The following is a 20436-nucleotide window of genomic DNA, read 5'->3' as shown; positions in this document are numbered from 1 at the left end:
TGGTTAACTAACTTTTTATATATCAAAGAGATCGTCTTCGTTGGGAGGTGGCCATCTAGCACCCGATCCTCCAGCGGGGAATCCTCCGGGGGTGTCTTCCCCCGGGGAATAGAAGTTATCAATGCATGTTTAATCTGTAAATAGCGATACCGCTCCTTCTCCTGCATCCAATATCTCACCTGTAAAGTCTCAAACGGAATGATTCCGTCCTTGCCCCACAGATCGCCAACCTGCGAAATCCCAGTAAGGTCCCATTCATCAAAACCTTTTGTCTTCCATAAACTGCCCAGGCATTCAGAATTCCACAGTGGCGTTGCTGGAGTTATCTTCCCATCCCATTTAAGGGAACGAGTAGCCTCGTGCCAAACCTGAACACGTTTACATGAGCATGCAATTGTTTTAAACCATTCTGTGTGGCAGCTTATTTAGAAAATAATGTGCGAGAACTAGAAACAGAACTTCAGAGTAAACACAGTAAGAAGTGATAGTAACTGCACACATGAAGTGGGTGTTTCGACATGACCAGGAGCGCAGTATTCGAGATTACTTTCGGACAAATGCCCAGACAGCAACCTCTAGAATGGGATGCCTTTAAAGTGGTCACACAGGGCAGTGTACACAGCAGGTCGTGGGAGCCCGGAGAACTCTAGAGGCGGCGTTTCCAGCGCGCAAAGACTACATTAGCGACCTTAACAAGGGCAGGGAATGCAAATAGGGACACGATAAAGCAGATAGCAGAGGCCAAGACTATACACACGGAGGCGCTACAGGACCTGAGCAAATACAATTTTAAGGCGCATGCGATTAGATCCCACAAAGAGGGGAACAGAGCTGGGACTTTTTTAGCATGGTTGGCCCGCCAAGACACAGAGACAAAACCCATCACGGAGCTGATTGATCGCGCAGGGATCCCCTGATACTCCCAAGTGGAGATCCTCCCGATTTTTTTGCCACTTCTATACAGAAGCCTACCGAGGCCCTACCCAAGACCATTCTCACCCAGTTACCCACTTTTTGCGCCCCCTACCCATCCCGCAATACCGGAAGGCAGGGACGACATTGATGAAAAGATAGGATCTGCAAGCGTCTCAGCCGTGATCCGAGCCCTTGCGTGAAACAAAGCTCCTGGCAAGAACGACTTTCCATTAGAGTACTATAGCGCCTTCGCGAGTCAACTGGTCCCCTAAATCACCGGTATGTTCGAAGATGCCCTAGAGAGGGGTGTACTTCCAAGCTCCCTCGAGTCGGTATTAGTGGTGTTTCCGAAGCCGGACTGTGACCCCATACTTTCCAGCCTCATATAGGCCTATAACGTTACTTAACGCAGGCTGCAAAATACTAGGGGAAATTTGGGTGGATCGGTATTCCCAGGTCCCCAGTTTGCAAGAGTGGCTTGCCTCATTCTAGATTCAGAAAAGGCCTTTGACACCCTCCTGTGGCCCTATCTATTCTCTATCCTGGGACGGAACAGTGCGGGTCCGACCCTGCTGGCATACACGCAGCTCCTTTACAAGAATCTAACCACCAGGGTCCGCATAGGGAAATAAATCTCAGCCCAGATACCAGTAGAGAGGGGCACACGCCAAAGATGTCCCCTCTCCCCACTCTTATTTGCTATGGCAATAGAGCCTCTGGCGACAAGCCTATGCCAGGAGGGAGAGGCCTGGGGCATCCCGATAGCTGGCACAATCCATAGTGTATCACAATACTTGGATGACCTACTTATTTACGTGTGTGACATCTTGGCGAACTTGACCCCCATCTGGACAACTCTACAAGAGTTTGCGGAGGTCTCTGGCCTTAAAGTCAATTGGAGAAAATCCACCATCTACCACCTGAGCCCTCACCTAACCCCTCGGAGCATTACCATCAGGACACAGGTGATTACCTGGAGCCAAGCTGCTCCTAGGTACCTAGGAGTCCGATTGTATCACTCCCCGCAGGATATGTACAACGGTAATCACAGCAGGACGTTGGCAGGTATCCGAACGTCAGTGGAGTTCTGGAAAACGCTCCCCCTGGCCCCCATAGGATGTATAGCCCTAGCAAAAATGATCATTGTCCCCCGGCTCCTATACCACTTCACCAACCTCCCAGACATCCCACCCCGTCCCTTTTTCCGAGAACTAGACACACTCCTCACTTCGTTCGTTTGGGGAACGGGCCGACACAAGGTTGCCCTATTCAAGCTACAGCTCCCAACTGATCAAGGAGTGCTAGGAGCTCCGATTTTTGAAGGCTACTTCCTGGTGGCACAGCTCCAGTGGCTCTCACACTGGACAGCAGAACGGTACATGGGTGAAACAAGCTCCGACACAGATCAGATCACCCTACCGATGAACCGACGCCTGTTGCTACTCGGCACGAAACCCCAACGCACGTATCCATTACAAGTATCGGTGGCTCGCGCCTGCATGCTGCGCATACACCGCATGTCCAAAGAGAAGCCACCATATTCCCTATTACTCCCACTAGTGTGGTTTCCACACTGTGAGGGTCACTACACGGCGAGAACACTGCAGGGCTGGACAGACAGCTCACTAACGGAATAGGAGTCCCTATTTGAAGGAGACCAACTACGACCCTATGAGCAATTAGTAGACAAATACAATGTTCCCTCTGGACAGTTCCTCCTACACGACTCCTGGCTAGTAGCCGCCCGTACTGGGACCCAAAAGCTGGTGAACCACTGACGCATCCAGTCATACACACTATACTACACATGGGGGTGAGCAGGCACCTCGTCACACTGCTTTACAAAGCGGTCCGAGAACTAACACTCAAACCGCTGAACTCATAGAGGCAGGTATGGGAGGACAACATTAATAGACCACTGCACGACAAAGAGTGGGCACAAGCCCTGGAGTCTCCCAAAAAGTCTCCAGAAACGCACGCTTCAAAAATATCCAATTCAACATTTTACACCGAGCATATTTAACACCACAGCGCTTGCAGAGATACTACCCAGACACCCAGTTTGCATGCCCCAGAGATGCCAGGCCCCTGCAGCAGACTTTCAGCACATGTTCTGGACGTGTCCCACACTTAAACTCTATTGGCAGTATGTCCACGATACCCTCAGATTAATTGTCACTATCCCAGGGGTCAAAGCAGGGGAGGCATGCACACTGGGAATGTTTCGGAGGCGAAAAATAGATATGGTACAGCTACTCTTCGCGTCCCTGTTATTACTCCTTACAATGAGAGCCATAGCCATGCATTGGAGAACTCCAGGAGGGCCCCCGGTGGAAGCTTGGGCGGGAGCCATTAAAAAATGGTGCTCAGCAGAATAAGATGCTATCCGGGAAGAGGGAACAAAGGGCACCTGTAAGCACCACATATCTATGAAATGGGTGCAAATCCTATACCAGACCACCCAGCACACCACATGTGTAAACCGTCAGAGACCCCTAATAACCAACCAACGTCAGTCACGCCAACCCCACCAGCTCTGCCACGCGAGTACGCTTGTCCATCGAAGACACTCCCCTAGAACCCACAACAATAGATACAGCCCATGAACCCGTGATGTCAACTAGGCTATTCCCCAACCCCCCACCCCCGCACCACAGCTCGATGGTTACTAGAACAACCACGCATGCTGTCATGACTCGTTAACAGAACTGCGAGAGACTACAGCTGTATATGTGCATCGGAGTAGACTATAATACCGTTGTATGCCTAAGTATGTATCTCAAGATTAAAGCCATTGCCAATGTTTAACTGTATCGAACATGTTAAAAAATCAATAAAAAAATGTAAACAAAAAAACTGCACACAAAGTAAAACGCCACATAGATCGCTCAGGAGACTATAAGGGCCATGGAATTTCACCTAATCCCAATATAACATGGGGCTGTCAAAAGCATAGGCCTTGTTAAAAGGAAGGGTACTGAAGACTAGGGAGGTCAGTGCTTATCACTGATGTGTACAGTGAGGGAAGACAAGCTGCATGAATGAAACGGCAGCACCTTTTGCAGCATACTGGCGATTTGCATAGGAGAAAGCAAAAAGCCACAGGTCAGGCCAAATTTACGAAGTAAGAATAAAACTAGAAGTACAGATAAATAAATACGTTATTGACACTTAAGCAAGGTTAAAATCCTTTTAGAAGTACTATTGTTGTACACAGGAGCACTGAACAACCCGAAAAGTAAGTCAAATGTATTGTTAAAGCAATAAGAAGAGTGTAGACAAAGAGAAACAAAATACACATGCTCCCATTAAGTGCTGAAAACAATAGAAGCGACCATTGGCAAAGCCAGTCCATTTGGTGTTGGCTGTTAACCTTTTGACTTTGAGAGTGCTTGTTTTGTTTTACAATGAATTTTATATTACATTGATTTTGGAAGTTTTTGAGCCCCTGCCAATAGGAAGAAAAAAATTGAAAAAACTATCTATATTTTTTGGGTCTCTGGTCCCGAAAGGAACTACTTTTTGCAGATGTGCTCTTCATGAAATAGCAGAATGTCATCACTTGTTGGCCAGTGGCTACCAATTGCCCCATGCTTTATGCTGCAGTGGGTCAAATAAAAATATGAATGACTCAATAGACCAATGAGTAAAGAAGACTGCTGACGGCCCCATGAGTAAGCGTATTATAGATTTAATTTGACTGAAATCAAAGGGCCTTGGCTAACACCATACCTAAGAAGTATTTACCTTAATGAAAGTAATGATACAAGTCACCCTACCCAAAGGCTAGTAGAGAAGCTATTCTTCAGGGAGAGAAAAACGCTATTAGAGAACAGAAAGCTTTCAAATAATAAGCAACTGAGATTTAATAGTAGGATGATCCACGATGAGCAGTGTCCTGCCCCAAAGCCCACTGCAAGTATTGGTGTTGTACTCAGTAGGATTTTCAGCATCAGTCAGCTAAAGCAGTCTGTGAGAACTAAAAACTGCGGTATATTTTGTCATTAAAAACTCATGTTTTACCAAATAGATAACACTGTGGCACAGGATCAAGTATTCCAAAATTTGGGAGGCAATGGTTAGACTGGAGATGTAGGCATCTTTTAATTCGGTTTTGATATACATGCTGTGCTTCAGTTCTGTCATTCAGATGGTGCAGAAGATTGTCATTTCACCATGTAGTTCAGATGAACTGACTTGAACATATATGTCAAGCCTGATAACAGAACTCTAGCTTTTTAAATCGGAACTTTCCAGGCTTTAATATAGTTAACTGTGGCTAAAAGTTAAATTACTTACTTAGGTGGTACTTGTTGGCACGTGGGTTTTAGTTTCCTTTTTTGTTCCAAAATAAATGTAGTGGAAGTGTGAGTTTTTTACATAGTTGCTCTTGCACAGTGTTGTTTGAATTACCATTGGTTAGTCTATTCAGATATTACCATTCTTTTGATTGATTGTTCAGATGATATTAATTTTGTGTTTAATCTTTTTTTCAGTCGGAAATTGAATTATTCGTTAACAGACTGGACTCTGTGGAGTCAGTGCTTCCTTATGAATACACTGCGTAAGTACTGGTGGATGTTATTCTGTTTGAAGGAGACTGTGGTCCTATATTTTGCTTTAAACAAAATAGGAGGAGTTCAACTTACAGTTGACAAATTTCAAAATGTATGCATCGATCAATTGATGCACTTGCATGCAGCGTGGGCTTCCAGAATGTATGTCAAGCTAACACTTAACTTATGCAGTTTTTCTGCCATTACATGTATGCAGGTCCACCTCTTTAACTATATTTTGACTGTCACTGTTTTTTACTGAAGCAGGCACAAAGTCCTGCAATAATACGAAAAATATACTGTGCCTGTAAAAGTTCCATGGTGTGATGATCCAACACCTAAAAAAAAATCAGACCTTGAAAATGTAATGTCACGCCATAAATTTGCATCTTTAATATTCTTCACCCTTTCTCTCAGAAATCTGTGACTGTAATTATTTTGTTGCCCAGCATGGGAGGTAAGACGAGTGAGCATTTGCATCAACACTCCCAATTATCACCAACTATTTTCCCACCCATATCATATTTGTTATATATACTCTATGGATAAACTTTCACTAGCAGAACAGCAGATAGTATTTCTATTTATAGTGCTATGCTTTACCGAATTGTTGTCTTTTGCACCGCAAAACATACTATTTCTGATGTGTCTGTCATACATAGAACACGAGGGGCGGGCAGGTTAGAAAATAAAAGCAACAGAACTTTCACTTTTTTTTGCCCACCATTTGTGTGCCCCTTTTATTTTAACTGACATACTGTTATTTTTTACACATAGAAGCTATATCTATATTGTTATTATTTTTTTTTGTTTCTTTTTATTGAAAATTAGAAACAAACTAGGCCATAACGTACAATTTACAAAATACAGGTTCAAACGAGGGAGGAACAAGGCAGTACAGAATCATTTGTAATCTGCAATGAGAGGGAGGAGCAGGGGAGAAACAAGTCAGTGCGACATTATGATAATCCTTCAGTAGGAACGTGAGGGGGAGAGTGGAGCATCAGCGTTCGTTGTCATGGGAGGAGTGCAGATGTCACTGCGGTGACTGTTCCAGGGACCCCATATCTTGCTCCACTTCCGGGGTCGCCCCCGGGCTACGTATTCAGTTTTCTCCCTAAACATTGCCCAGTCCATATTTTCCCTCCATGCTTCAACTGTAGGTGGCCTCTGGGACCCCCATAACTGTGCTATATCTCTTTTAGCGATCATGTTCCCAAGGGTCACCCACTGAGTCTGTGCCGCATTGTGATCCGTGGGCTCCCACACATTCAACAAACAAAGCCTGGCCTCAGGCAAAAGAGCAACACCCGTAACTTCCCCCATCATTTTGTGCACCTCATTCCAGAAGACAGTCACATCGCGACACTCCCAGAGAATATGGAGAAACGTCCCAACCTGCCCGCATCCTCGTGGGCCAGTAACGTAGGTCCTGTGGAGGATCTTGATCTGCACTAACCGGAGACAAGCCGGAATCGCAACCTCCTTGGGAGAGTAGACCGCCGACTGCCAGTCCTCGTCGTCCAACTCTAGGCCATCTCGGGTCCATGAGTCCCGGAGCTGAACCAGTAGGTCAGCCCTATCGTTTGTTATTTTTTTGTAGATCAAGGAGATAGTACTGTCTGGCACATGACCATCCAGCACCCTATCCTCGAGTGGGGACGATTCCAGGATCTTCTCACCCTCTGAGAAACTAGACTTCAAGGCAAGGCGGATCTGAAAATATCGAAAGTATTCCCTATCATTTAATTGGAACTCAGTCTTCAGCACCTCAAATGATTTAATACTGTCCTTGACCCAGAAGTCACCCACCTTACTAATACCAATCAGGTCCCACTTCTCAAAGCCCTTGGTCTTCCACAGGTTGCCCAGTCTCTCAGATGCGAAAAGTGGGGTCGCCAGAGTCATGCGATCCTTCCATCCCATCGCATTATTCGCATTATACCACAGACGCACCGCAGTCCTCGTAGGCCCCCAACAGATCTCTACCAGCTGACTTAGAGTACAGTGCTCTATAGTAATCACCCCCAGGCAACAACCACCTATCCATAGCAAACGCGGGGTTAGATTTAGGACCATACATGCCATGATTAATAGCGCTCAGCTGAGACGCCCAATAATACTGCTTAATGTCACGGAGAGCGATACCCCCATCGTACCATGGGAGCGTTAGCTTAGCGAGCGTGATACGGGATCTACCGTCCCAAATCAACTTCCTCTGGAGACCCTCCACTGCACGAAAATAGCTAGCCGGAACTATGTCAAGGGTCTTTTGGAGTGCATAGAGGAAACGTGGTAGAGACATCATTTTGAAGAGAGCTGCCCTGCCGAGCGGCGAAAGCGGGAGCTTACGCCAACCCGCCACGTCCAATTTCAACCTATTCAACAGTGGGATCAAATTCTGCTCATAACGAGCCACAGGGTCCAGTGAAATATAAATTCCGAGATACCTAAACCCCGAAGGCGTCACCTGGATGGGACAGTCACGCGGAAGAGGGGGGGGGGGACCTCACCCCAGAGCACATATAGACAAGACTTGGTCCAATTATAACAAGACCAGAATTCCTACCAAAGGAGGTCAGGACATCGAACAGAACTATCGGAGATTTCCGGGGGGACATTAGATACAGCAGGATATCATCTGCATAGAGCGAGATACGATCCTCAAAGTCAGGGGACCATCGAATACCCCTCATCGAGGGCTCCCACCTGATGCATGCTCCAAGGGGCTCGAGGGCCACGGCAAACTGTAGAGGCGACAAGGGACAACCCTGTCTCGTACCTCACCCCAGACCGAACGGCTTGGAAACTCGCCCGTTAACCACAATCTGCGCCAGGGGGTCCTCATAGAGGAGGCGCACCCAGCCGATAAAACCTGGACCAAATCCGAACTTAGCGAGGGCAGCCCACAAATACGGCCATTTCAGTGTCAAACGCCATCGTGGCATCCAAGGAAGCCAAGATGGCTGGCTCACGCAACGTCGCCGCCCTCGCGAGAACACCATGCAACCGCCTGAGATTCAGAGCAGTGTTTCTGTGCGGGATGAAACCAGATTGGTCTAGATGAATCAGCTCGCTAATCAGTTATTAGTCGATTAGCCAATACTTTCGCGAGAATTTTAGGTTCAGCATTTAGAAAAGATATCGGCCTATAGGAAGCACACTGATCCCTCGGTTTCCCTTCCTTGTGGATCACCACAATGGTAGCTAGACTCTGATCTCTGGGAAGGGAGCCTCTCTCACGCGATTCCACAAACCTATCTCGTATGTAGGGAGCCATCTTGTCAGGACGCAATTTATAGAGTTCAATAGGGAGACCATTAGGTCCCATAGCCTTCCCCGATCGTAAGGAGCGAATAGCAAGAGCCACTTCATCAACCGTTATCAACGACTCCATTTGTTCCTTATCTGCGTCAGACAGGCATGGCAATGCGATATCGCGTAATAACAAATGCGAATCCTCCTCCGGCTGCTCTGACACAGGGGAATAGACTGTCTGGAAGTGCTCCGCAAAACATTGGGCGATCTCATCAGGGTCGGTCACCCGTTCACCACTCACTCTCTCGATCACCGGCACAACACGACTCGCCCTATCTCTTTTATCCAGCCATGCTATCAGTTTACCTGCCTTGTCTCCAACATCATACAAACGACCCTGCTGCTCCCTAATTATCATCTTAGCCGCATCCGTGACCAATGCCTTGTATTCCAATTGTTTAAGATGCAAAACATGCAGCTTCGCACGGGTAATCCCCTGCTCGAGGTCACACTCCAGATCCACAATCTAAGACTCAATCTTTATGACTTCTTCATTTCTTCGTTTTTTCGCTCCCGCAATCAAAGACAACGCCTGGCCTCTAATGACAGTCTTGAAAGCTTCCCAAAGCGACAGAGGACGATACAGAACCCTCATTTTCCATAAAGTAATGGTCAAGAGACTTCACCAGGGCAGCACGGGTTGTAGGATTCCGAAAATACCAGGGGTTGATCGGGGCCACCCGGCTCTCAGCACCCGCATGTAACTCCGTCTGAAGCCACACTGAGGAGTGGTCGGATACACCCCGCGCCAGATGCCTAACCTCGGTGACGGAGAGGGCCTGTGCAGCGGGCATCAGCACATAATCTATCCTGGAAAGGCTACCATGGGCTCCCGAATGAAAGGTGTATTGGTGCCGGGCGGGATGTAACAGCCGCCAACAGTCCACCAAGCCCAGCGTGTCTATAAAGCTGCGGAGCCAAGTCTGGGCACTCGTGAGGTCCCTAGGCGGATGTCGATCTTCTCTACCAGAAACCACTGAATTAAAGTCGCCACCCAATAACAAAATCCCCTCCGGGAGAGAAAGGATGACTCGCCCAAGGTCAGCAAAGGTAGTCGATTGCAGGCCCGAGGAAACATACACAGAAACCATGGAATGGGTACGACCTGCCCACCTACCAGTGATTGCGACATAGTGCCCTCTATCGTCTAGAACCGTTGCATCAATATCTAACGGGAGGGAATTCTTCATTAGGATGCCAACCCCCCTAGTCCCAGAGGTAAACCCGGCGTGGGCGACTAAACGATAACCCCTCCTATTCATGGCATGACAAGTGTTGCCTATCAAGTGTGTTTCTTGGAGGAGTATCACATCAGGGGAAAGACGTTTCAACAATTGCAACACAACCCCACGTTTTATCCTATCCCCCAGCCCATTTACGTTCCAACTAATTAGTGTCAATCCCCTACCCCATCCCGAAAATGTAGACAGAACCATCCCTCTCCAGAACTTGGCATTTCAGTCAGACGATACAACAGTATGTAGTCTTGCAAAAACCCCAACACCCAAACCATGACCCCCCCATCCCCCAACCATGACCCCCCCACCCTGCACCCCTGCATAAGACTAAATGTCCACCCCAACTTGCAGTGTACCTGTCGCCCTAATATAAAACTAGTCTACAAAAAGGAACCCCCGAGGAGGAAGAGAGTCAACCCATCGCCCTGCAACTCCCAGGTAGGACGCATCAACTCATACTGTAAAAGTCATCGGACCATAGTCAGGGTTGTCGGTAAAGTTCAGGGACCGGAAACCATACTCATATTCCTGCTCCGTCTGGCCGCCCTCCGCTCCTCCAGAATGTTCCTCCCGGCCACGGTGGTGTGGCAAAGTGTCGAGCCATTCTCCTGCCATGTCCGGGCGGTCAAAAAAATGTTTGTTCCTTATATTCCACACGCAGCCTGGCTGGACATAACATTGCGTATTTCAATTCCATCTCACTTTCATCACGCCCTTAAATCCAAGTCTTTGCTTTTGGACTGCCTGTGTAAAGTCCCGGTAGAAACTTACAGTTGTATTTTCGAATTTGGTAGGACCACTCATCCGTGAGGTCTGCAGGATAGCGTCTCTATCACGGAAATTAAAGATTCTAGCGATGAGAGGTCTAGGCGGGGCACCCAGCTTCGGTTTACCACCCGGTACTCTGTGGGCCCGTTACACTGCGAAAAACTTGCTCAGACCCTTAGGAGTGAGGTGTTTGGTGATTAGATCTTCCACAAACAAATCGGCCACCGGATCCTCTGATTTTTCCGGGACCCCAATAATGCGTACGTTGTTACGCCGGGCCCTTCCTTCAAAGTCCTCTAACCAGCGCGCAAAAAGATCGTTCGAGGTCCGCAGGTCGCGGACCTCTGTCTGCAAGTCGGACACATCACCCGTTAGGCTGGAAGTTTTCAGGTCCAAGGATTTGACCTTCTCATTAGTTTTCGATAAATCCGCACGGATCAAGTTGACATCGATCGAAACCGTGTCCAGCTTATGGGCGAGAGCCTCAAATTGCTGGCTGATGGACGCCTTCATCCAATCAATGGCGCCCATGACGTCTTGTAAAGTCAATTCTGCCGTCGAGGCCGGGCCCTCTTTAGTATCATCTAGTGATCTGCTCGGACCACCAGGGGATCCTTTAGATTGGGCATATCAAGCCATGTTGTTTGTTTGGGTGTAGCCACCTCGCCTAGTGGTCTTGGATTTTCGCTTGTCGCCATCGGGTCTAGTCGCCATCTCAGACCAGGAGGCCCTCCAAAGTGGCGTATCTCGAGAGAAGGCGGCTGCACAGGGAGATGCGATCAAAACAGCGGCAACCAGAGGGCACCGACAGTCTAGGCCCAATGTGCCATCAAATAGCTGTCCGTTGGTTGCAGTTCCTTTCTCAGATGGGATCAGACTGGAGCCTCAAACGAAAGTGAAAGTACAAGTCAGCGTCTCTTCATGCCGCTGTTGTTCAACTACTGACCGGGCACTGTACCAACTCGAGTTCCGGGCATCTCTGAGGGGCAGGCCGTAATATTCAAATTGTTATAATTCCGGTTCCCGAAGTCCGATTCAAATTTGGACAACGGCAATCGCCTCAGCTATGGCTCGTCTTCAATAACCCGTCAATGTAATCAGGATAATTTTCAGGATAGACGTGGGAGGTTGCGAGGGTCTTGGGAGCTCTGTCCTCACGCGGCCATCTTGGTTGCGCACGAAGCTCCTCCCACTATATTGTTATTATTATAGTGTTTTTTGTAAATGCTTCTAACCACTTTAAAGTGACTTTCGAGCGCTCTAAAGTTATGGATACACATAGTAGGCAAAGCAGTTAATCATCTGGAAAGGATGCAGTGTGGCAGACAGCCACTTTCAAATATAAACCCAAAGATGACAAAGCCTTTAAGAAGAGAAAGAGTATTTGAAAGCTTTTGTGAAGAAGGCAAACCCGGTATTTGACGACTAACCAAGGAAAACGTCAGGATACAAATGATGAAAGCTTTTTATCTGAATGCTCCTTACTTAAACTACATGGCCAGAGTTTATTTGTTAATCCACCATCCAGGTGATTTAGTTTTACTAAAGAAAGAAAATCTTTCCGATTGGAAGTTACAGGTGTTTACTTCGTATAGTAAGTGCGCTTTAAATTCCACCACATAAATAATTTTTTTGAGCTTATGCATCCAATGATTAGAGTCTGAATCCATGTTTACAGCATAAACAGAGCATGGTTTACCACTTTGCCTTGCATATACTAGGTCTAGAGAATGGCCTTCTACCATAACTTGTGCTCTCTGTTTTAATGTTTAGTAACTGAGGGATATGGCCTTCAACTGTGCCCAACAAACACTGGGCAAGCCATGCAACCATTCCATAGCCCACATTATATTCCTTATGCCCCTACCCTCACTACCATCTGTGTACTGTGAGGGTCCTTTGGCCATGCCCTTCGGTGTGTATTTGGTACACATGAGAAATTGCTTCCAGCTAGGCATTGTGCTCTTTTATTATGTTTGTACAAAAAAAGATTGCCAACCTCACATTTCTTTCACTCCTCACAATTGAGGAAAACAAACCAAAATCACTAAATAGCTTGTTCGGTACATCCACTTCATACCTTTCTAATTTTTATTTCATTATTTTTAGGTATTTCTTGTTTGAAAAAAACTCAACACATTTGACACTACATAAATTCACTATAAAAATACATCAAAATTCCACAAAAAAAAATATATATATACACTACTCATTTCACAACGACTTTTGTTCACAATAAATTCGTTTTCACAAGATGTTTTATGTTGGAATTAGGTAGCCTGGCCTAGGGCAAGACTAACATTCAGAGGCACAGTGTAAAGGTTGAAGACCACCCAAAAGTAATTTCACGCAATAGCACTCAAAAAGAAAACACTACACCAAAATTATATGAAAATACGTACTGCTTTATATAAAAATAATGTTCTCTTTGTTGTCAATTATTAGTAGCTCACATATAAAAAGTTAAAAGCAGTTTAGATCACTTTCAGGGTCAGCAATTACACTTTGTACGTTACTAGCAGATTATCACTTTTTAAATTACTAGCAGTCACTGTATTTCTGAATTCTTATCACACTTTTGCATTCGGAGAACCTGTACCTTAGAATCAATAATTACTTTTGAAGCTACTAAACAATTTATCAATAGAATTTCTAAGGTGCATTACATTTGCCAGATAATCAATAATGACACTTTCAATTATATCAAATCCACATTCAGCAGGATTAACAGTTTACCTCATCAAGCACTGTGCTTGTTTAACCTGTTGTATTATAGCTTCCTATGACTCTTCAAAGAGATAATACCAGCACTTTACTTTAGATAAGGCTCTAGTATTCCAGATTTGTAGATATCATCCCCTCTGCCACAGTTGAACCTTAACTCACTAAGAGGACATGTAACCTTTCCCTCTTCAGCAGGCCCCCTCCTCCTATACTCCACTGAAGGCACTTTCAGAGATATTAAATTGATCATCAACATTAATAGTGCAGTTAACTAGACTCCAGAGTCACTGGATATGGCTAATATGCTGTACCAATATCTTCCTCTTCCTAGCTCACAGTCAAAGAGGGTTTCCTCAGGCTCCCCACCACTTTATGACTTACAGTAGCTGAGAGGAGTAACAACCATTAATGGATCACCAATAGATTGTAGGCTCTAGCGCCACCTTCCCCCTCCAGATGACCTCCTTACTGTCACTTTCAGGCTCCTTCGAGGTCCCACCGGCCTCACTCCACTCCCTCCTGCCGGTGAGCTCGGCTGCCTGTTTAATGCTGGGGCGGGGGAATGGTGAAGCGCACTCGACTCCTTGACGCTGGGACAGAGGAAGGGTCAAGCGCACTCGCAAGGCCCCCTTTCCGCTCGCGCCAGCTCCTTCCTGAGGCGCCTGAGCGAAGGGGGAAAACGAAGCCTCACACTCCCTGGCCGGGGACGCGCTAATCACGGGGACATGCGCAATGCGCTCCTCGCTCCTCAGCAGTTGCTCCCGCCTTCACTGATCCGGCTCCACCTCACGGAGCCCGGCGGCGCCACGGAGCATGCGCGAAGGATCAGCGTCTCACCGCTGGAGACCGCGCTGTGTTTCCGATGCTGCTCTCTCCTCCCGGTCCACTGTAAACACTGCCGAAGACTTCCCCGGCTCCACTCCTCACCTCGGGGCACACGATTTCCGCACCAGAGCGGCGCCACTTGCCCTGCACCAGATTTGGGGGGTTGAAAGGCAGGACAGCCCGTTTCTTCCTGGCTTCTGCTACTCTCCTCAGTGGCGCTCCACCACAGCAGGTGAGAGAACGCTCCAGGGGTTTACAAAGTAGGGGTCAGTCTAGGACAATTCACCAGTCTCTGGACTCCCTATGCTGGGCAGAGGACTGCACACCGCAGCGCTGCAGTCTCCTTCTCCTGAAGCTGTCCCTGTATAATTTTAGACAAGGGGCTAGCTAGGCGCCCAGGGTCTCCAGTAACTTCCCACAGCGGGGCCAGGACAAGTAACCAAAAGGGGAGTAGTGGGTTGGACCAATAAGGCAGTTTCCCTAAGTCTAACCTCTTCCCACCCTCAGCTACCACCTGTCCTCCAGCTGACTTCCACAGGTAGACAAAATGGCTACCCCGCATTCCGCCTTATATAGGCTGCCCTTCAGTGGTCCAGAATGGACCAGAAGGTTCTGGAATGCCCTATGTTAGGCTATGGCCAAGTTCTGTTGGTGACAGTTGGGGCAGTTGGTGGCCACCATTTTAGGTGGTGCCAACTTTCCTGTCAGAACAGGCCTCTGGACCTGAGGTAAAAGTTTATGAGGGGGAGAGGGAACACCTATCCCCCTGGCCAACACCTACAAAAAGTCAGTAGACACAAAAATTAATAAGGGATTGAGGGGCAAAAAGGGGACAAAATAAATAAAAATTAGGAGGGACTTCGCCAAAAAGCCAGACAGGTCTAACATTTTCCAATTAAATTTATACTCAAAGGACAAAGTAAACACAAAAGCATTTATCTTTCAATGTACAGCAACTTAATGCATTTCTGTTTTAAATGCCGACGCGTTTCAAACCCAATTCCGGCACTTTTTGGGTTCTCATCAGGGCTCTGTCTCTTTTGTTTATCTGTATTCCAGCATTTCGCCGGTCCACAGTTGTGCGTTTTGGGTTTTAGTTAGCCATCTGGGACCCACCACCAACAGAGTATTAAAAAAAACTGTACTTAACTCAGTACAGTGGACTAAGTCCCCAAGTCCTCTAAGGGCTGCTTGTAACATTTTTACTCATGTTGCAGGCAGCCAAACAGTCTTGCTCTCATTGGATCAAAATGGGGCCAGGATTTTAAAAAAAAGCCCTCTGAGCCAGCCGGAAGGCTCTGTTTTTCTTTAATTGGGTCGCGCTTGCAAGAGTGCCCCGAGCCAAACTGGTTAGATATGCACAAATTTTGGTCTCTTCAAATCTTAAAAACTACTAAACAGATTTAAACCAAATCACAAAAAACACACATTCTGGACCAAGTTCTAGTTTCTTCCCAAATTTTGTTACTCCCTCTTGACGCATCACCCTAAAACTGCTGAATGGAATTTTACACCACATTCGGCACAAGGAGCACAATTCCACACAAAGCAGTTTGTCTCCGTACCAGAAACTACAAAGGCAATATGTGTTTTCAAGACCAAAAATATTTTTTGCATTAGTGCGTGTATATGAGGCTGCCTGCTTGGAGCAATAAAGCTTTGCAGCAATCATGACAAAACAAGCATCGACAAAGCCGAAAATCTGTTCGCCAGTGCTGGTTTATAGTGGCATTATTTTACATTTGTAATTAAAGTTACATTGCTCTTTTAAAAGGGAACTCAAAATCTACTTGGTATGTAGCTTTTGAAATGTAACTAAAATGCAGCAGTGCTGCTATTTTCATGTACCAGTATATCAGAACCAATGGTCCCTAGACTCACAACAGTCTTAAATACAGAGTGGTTGTTTATTTGTAACAAAAGGAAAAAAAGATAAATGATAATTAAACTTCACACCGGCTCAGTAGGTAAAGGTGACAAAACGTGCTTGGTCCTCTTTTAGGTATACGCCTAATAATCCAAAACAAGAACAGCACAGCCTGTTAAAAATAGATAAACAGTGCAAATAGGGTCTGTAATAAGAGTCAACAGTTTCTTCGGTACTAGTATATTCAGTAAGAGGTGTTGAAGTCCTTATTGTCCCCTCATTTTTGGAACACCTCCTCCTGGCTTCGTTAAGTCTGCAATATACTGACTTTGGTGTGTGGACCCAACAGGACAGGGCGAGGAACCAGTTAAAGAAATTTAAAAACCTGAAACGCCTAGATGTACTGACTCGGTTACTTACCAGTAATGTTCATTACTCCAAGTCATAGTCTTACTCGTCAGTCACAAAGGAGCCCCCCGTGTTCCAGACACAGCATTTACCCATAAATTAAAAAGGTCCTAACCCAATATGGCCGCCTGACACAAAGTACCTGTCACCTGGCCTATAAGGGTGGGACCAACACAGGAAACATCCTAAAATACAAAAGCAGAATTAAAGAAAAGACATACATTTGTTCGTCTGTATGACTGTGATGAGGAAGACTATGACTCTGAGTAATTACTGGTAAGTAACCGAGTCATTACCATCCTCGTCAGTCTTCCTCGTCACAGTCACAAAGGAGCGTATACCCAAGCGCTGGCCGCACAAAGAAACTGTCAACCAGGATACAAAGGAGAAAAACATTGCGGACAATCACAACCAGCGAGCAGCCGCAAGGATGGCGGAGCCAAAACCCCCAGAAGACCCACTCCCAATCGCAAAGAAACAGGAGAAGAAGACGCGTGGGGAGGCCCAAGACGCCAATCACAAAGTACCAACAAGGAGGCCCCTAGAGAGAAGCCCAGGAGGAAGACACACAAAGTGGAGCGACCCGAAAGACCGGGGGAAGAGAGACCCCCGGAAGAAGGAATGCCAACACCAACCAAAAGGGGCACAAACCCATGACCCTGAGAATAAGAGGCTCCTGCCGAACCTGAGAGAAAGAGCTGCACGCCCAACCGACCGAGCCTGCCGGGCAAAGAAGCGGACCGAACCCAACGGGAACAGAGGCCTACGAAAGACAGCCCTGCCGGGCAACCCCAAGGGCGACAAGAAAAACCCACCAGGCGAAGGGAGGCCGTACGCCAAGGCAAACCCAATCCCCACCCCGAAGAGGGGCATCCGAGGACATTTAGGAGAAGGACAGACAGGACGAAGGCCCAGGCATACAGGGAAGAAGCGCAAGAAGAGGATGACAAGCAAACGACAAGCACCCCCAACGGCGCCCAAACCGAAAGGACCAGAATGCAAAGCAAGAAGGACCAAAGGAAGATTTCCAGTGGGGGAACAGGCGAAGCAACAACAGGCCGTTGCAGGGAAAAACTGCGCAGAAGGCAAGAAGTCAAGGACTCAAGGGAGACGAGAGAAGACCCCCGGATAGCCAAAATGGCGGACCACCGGCACCGAAGAACCGAGAAGCACAAACTGCTCTGTTTAGGAGCTCAGCAAAGAACCCTCCCACCGGCCACAGGGAGAAACCCAGCGAATAAGAAAACCACCAGCGACGGCATTGCACCCCAAGGGCACAGCCCAAGGAATAAGTGCGAACCAAGCGCAGAGGGAGCCAGAGCTACCAGAGACTCAAGACGCACCACAGAGCCAAAGCACCATGGAAGCAACAGTGCCTCAATCAATGACCGGAAACAACAAATCAGGGAAACACCAGGAAATTAACACATAATCTGTGGAGGAAGCACAGTGACCTGAAGCATCAGGCCACAGCAACACCGCCATCAACTACAAAACCCCCAACGCCAACCGGCTGAGAGCCAGACGAAACAGGAGAGGAAGGGGACAGCGGGAACCAATACAGAGGAGCAACGACTAGGAAGGAGGAGGTGTCACCAAGGTCAGCGAGGCACCAAGCATCAACACCCCGTGCAATGAAGGGCGGAGACCATTGGCAGAAGAGCAAACTGAAGGGATGCAAGAGAACCAACCAGGGCCACCAGAAACACCCTGCCAGGACCAGTTGAACCGCACGAGCTCCAACCGTGTCGAGTCAAAAGAGGAGAGCGAACGCCCCCCTAAAGGCTAAGGAGACACGGGTCACATGAAGACCGGCCGGACCTGAACACCATACGTCGACAGGGGAAGGACAAAGTGCACAGGAGCAGCGAATACAGCAGCTAGCACCACCCAAGTTCAAGTTCAGAAATTTGTATAGCGCACTACTCACCCAGAGGGTCTCAAGGCGCTTGAGGGAGGGGGGGTGCTTTACTTATCGAATATCCAAGTTTTTAGTTGCTTTCTGAAGGAGAGGTGGTTATGTGAAAGGCGGAGGTGGGTGGGGAGGGAATTCCAGGTTTTGGCCGCTAAGTAGGAGAAGGATCTCCCCCCTCCCCCCATGGTGGATCTATGGATGCGCGGAATTGCGGCAAGGGCTTGATTATACGATCGTAGTTGGCGGGAGGGGGATGTAGAAGGACAGTCGCGTGTTGAGGCATTCGGGTCCTAGGTCGTAGAGGGCTTTGTGTTTCGTGGGTGAGGAGACAGAACGTTATTCTCTTGTTGACGGGGAGCCAATGGAGGTCTTTCAGGTGGCCGGAAATGTGAGCTTGCCGAGGGATGTCCAATATGAGTCTGGCTGAGGCGTTTTGGATGCGTTGGAGTTTTTTCTGTAGTTTGGCTGTGGTTCGGGCGTAGAGGGTGTTTCCGTAATCCAGTTGGCTGGTGACCAGTGCGTGGGTGACCGTCTTTCTTGTTTCGGTGGGGATCCAACGGAAGATTTTTTTGAGCATGCAAAGGATGTTGAAGCATGATGATGAGACGGCGTTGGCTTGTCTGGTCATCGAGAGGGAGGAGTCCAAGATGAAGCCCAGGTTACGTGCGTGATCCATAGGTATGGGTGCGGTTCCCAGGGCCGGTGGCCACCATGAGTCGTACCAGGCAGAGGGGGATGACCCTAAGATGAGGACTTCCGTTTTGTCCGAGTTTAGTTTTAAACGGCTGTTCTTCATCCACTCGGCTACTTCTTTCATTCCTTCGTGTAAGTTGGTTTTGGCGGTGTTTGGGTCTTTGGTGAGGGATAGGATCAGCTGGGTGTCGTCTGCGTAGGAGATGATGTTGAGGTTGTGTTGCCGCGCGATGGGTGCGAGGGGACTCATGTATATGTTGAAGAGGGTGGGACTGAGTGATGATCCTTGTGGTACGCCGCAGATGACTTCGGTGGCCTCTGATATAAAAGGGGGGAGGTGGACTCTTTGGGTTCTTCCAGCGAGGAACGAGATGATCCAGTCCAATGCTTTCCATTGTATTCCGACGTTGCTGAGGCGTTGTATGAGGGTGCTATGACAGACTGTGTCGAAGGCTGCGGAGAGGTCAAGTAGGATGAGGGCGGCTGTTTCTCCATTGTCCAGTAGAGTTCGAATGTCGTCTGTTGCTGCGATGAGGGCGGTTTCAGTGCTGTTTGGCTCGGAAGCCGGACTGTGAGGGGTCGAGGGATTTGTTGGATTCAAGGAAGGCGGCGATCTGACTATTGAAGGCTTTCTCAATGACTTTGGCAGGGAATGGTAGGAGCGAGATGGGGCGGTAGTTCTTAAGTTCAGTGGGGTCTGCTGTGGGTTTCTTGAGAAGGGCGCTGAGTTCGGCATGTTTCCAGCTTTCCGGGAAGGTAGCGGAGTTGAAGGAACAGTTGATGACATCGCGGAGATGGGGTGCGATGATGGAGTCTGCTTTGTTGAAAATGTGGTGGGGACATGGGTCGGTTGGCGATCCAGAGTGGATGGAGTTCATCAGGCGGATGGTGTCTTCGGTGGTGATTGGGTTCCAGGCGCAAAGGTTGTTAGAGTGCGGTTTTGGTTCGGAGGTGGGTGGAGTGGACTGGTCTTCGGACAGGTTTTCAAAGCTGTTAAGTATGTCGGCGATTTTGTTGTGGAAGAATGAGGATAGAGAGTCGCAGAGTTCTTGGGAAGGAGTGATGTCGTTTGGTGCCGGCGGTGGGGTTGGTAAATTCTTTGACTATGTTGAATAGTTCCTTGCTGTTTTGGGTGTTGTTGTCAAGTCGATCCTTGAATGCTGATTTCTTGGTGGATCGGATCAGTTGGTGGAGTTTGTGGGTGGCGTT

The 20436-nt window shown here is 47.7% G+C and overlaps 1 protein-coding gene across 1 annotated transcript in view; it reads left to right on the top strand.

Moving 5' to 3' along the window:
* The window catches only part of TM9SF2 (transmembrane 9 superfamily member 2), a 395116-nt gene that overhangs the window by 56880 nt on the left and 317800 nt on the right, over positions 1-20436 (top strand). Inside the window, exon 2 of the mRNA XM_086934380.1 lies at positions 5412-5479. Coding sequence (XP_086790506.1) covers positions 5412-5479 — 68 coding nt within the window. The remainder of the gene's footprint in view (positions 1-5411; positions 5480-20436) is intronic.

Source organism: Lissotriton vulgaris, chromosome 8, assembly GCF_964263255.1.
Source record: "Lissotriton vulgaris chromosome 8, aLisVul1.2, whole genome shotgun sequence".
Classification (NCBI taxonomy): Eukaryota; Metazoa; Chordata; class Amphibia; order Caudata; family Salamandridae; genus Lissotriton; species Lissotriton vulgaris.
The sequence above is the reverse complement of the archived record's forward strand: the minus strand, read 5'-3'. Positions and strand labels throughout refer to the sequence as shown.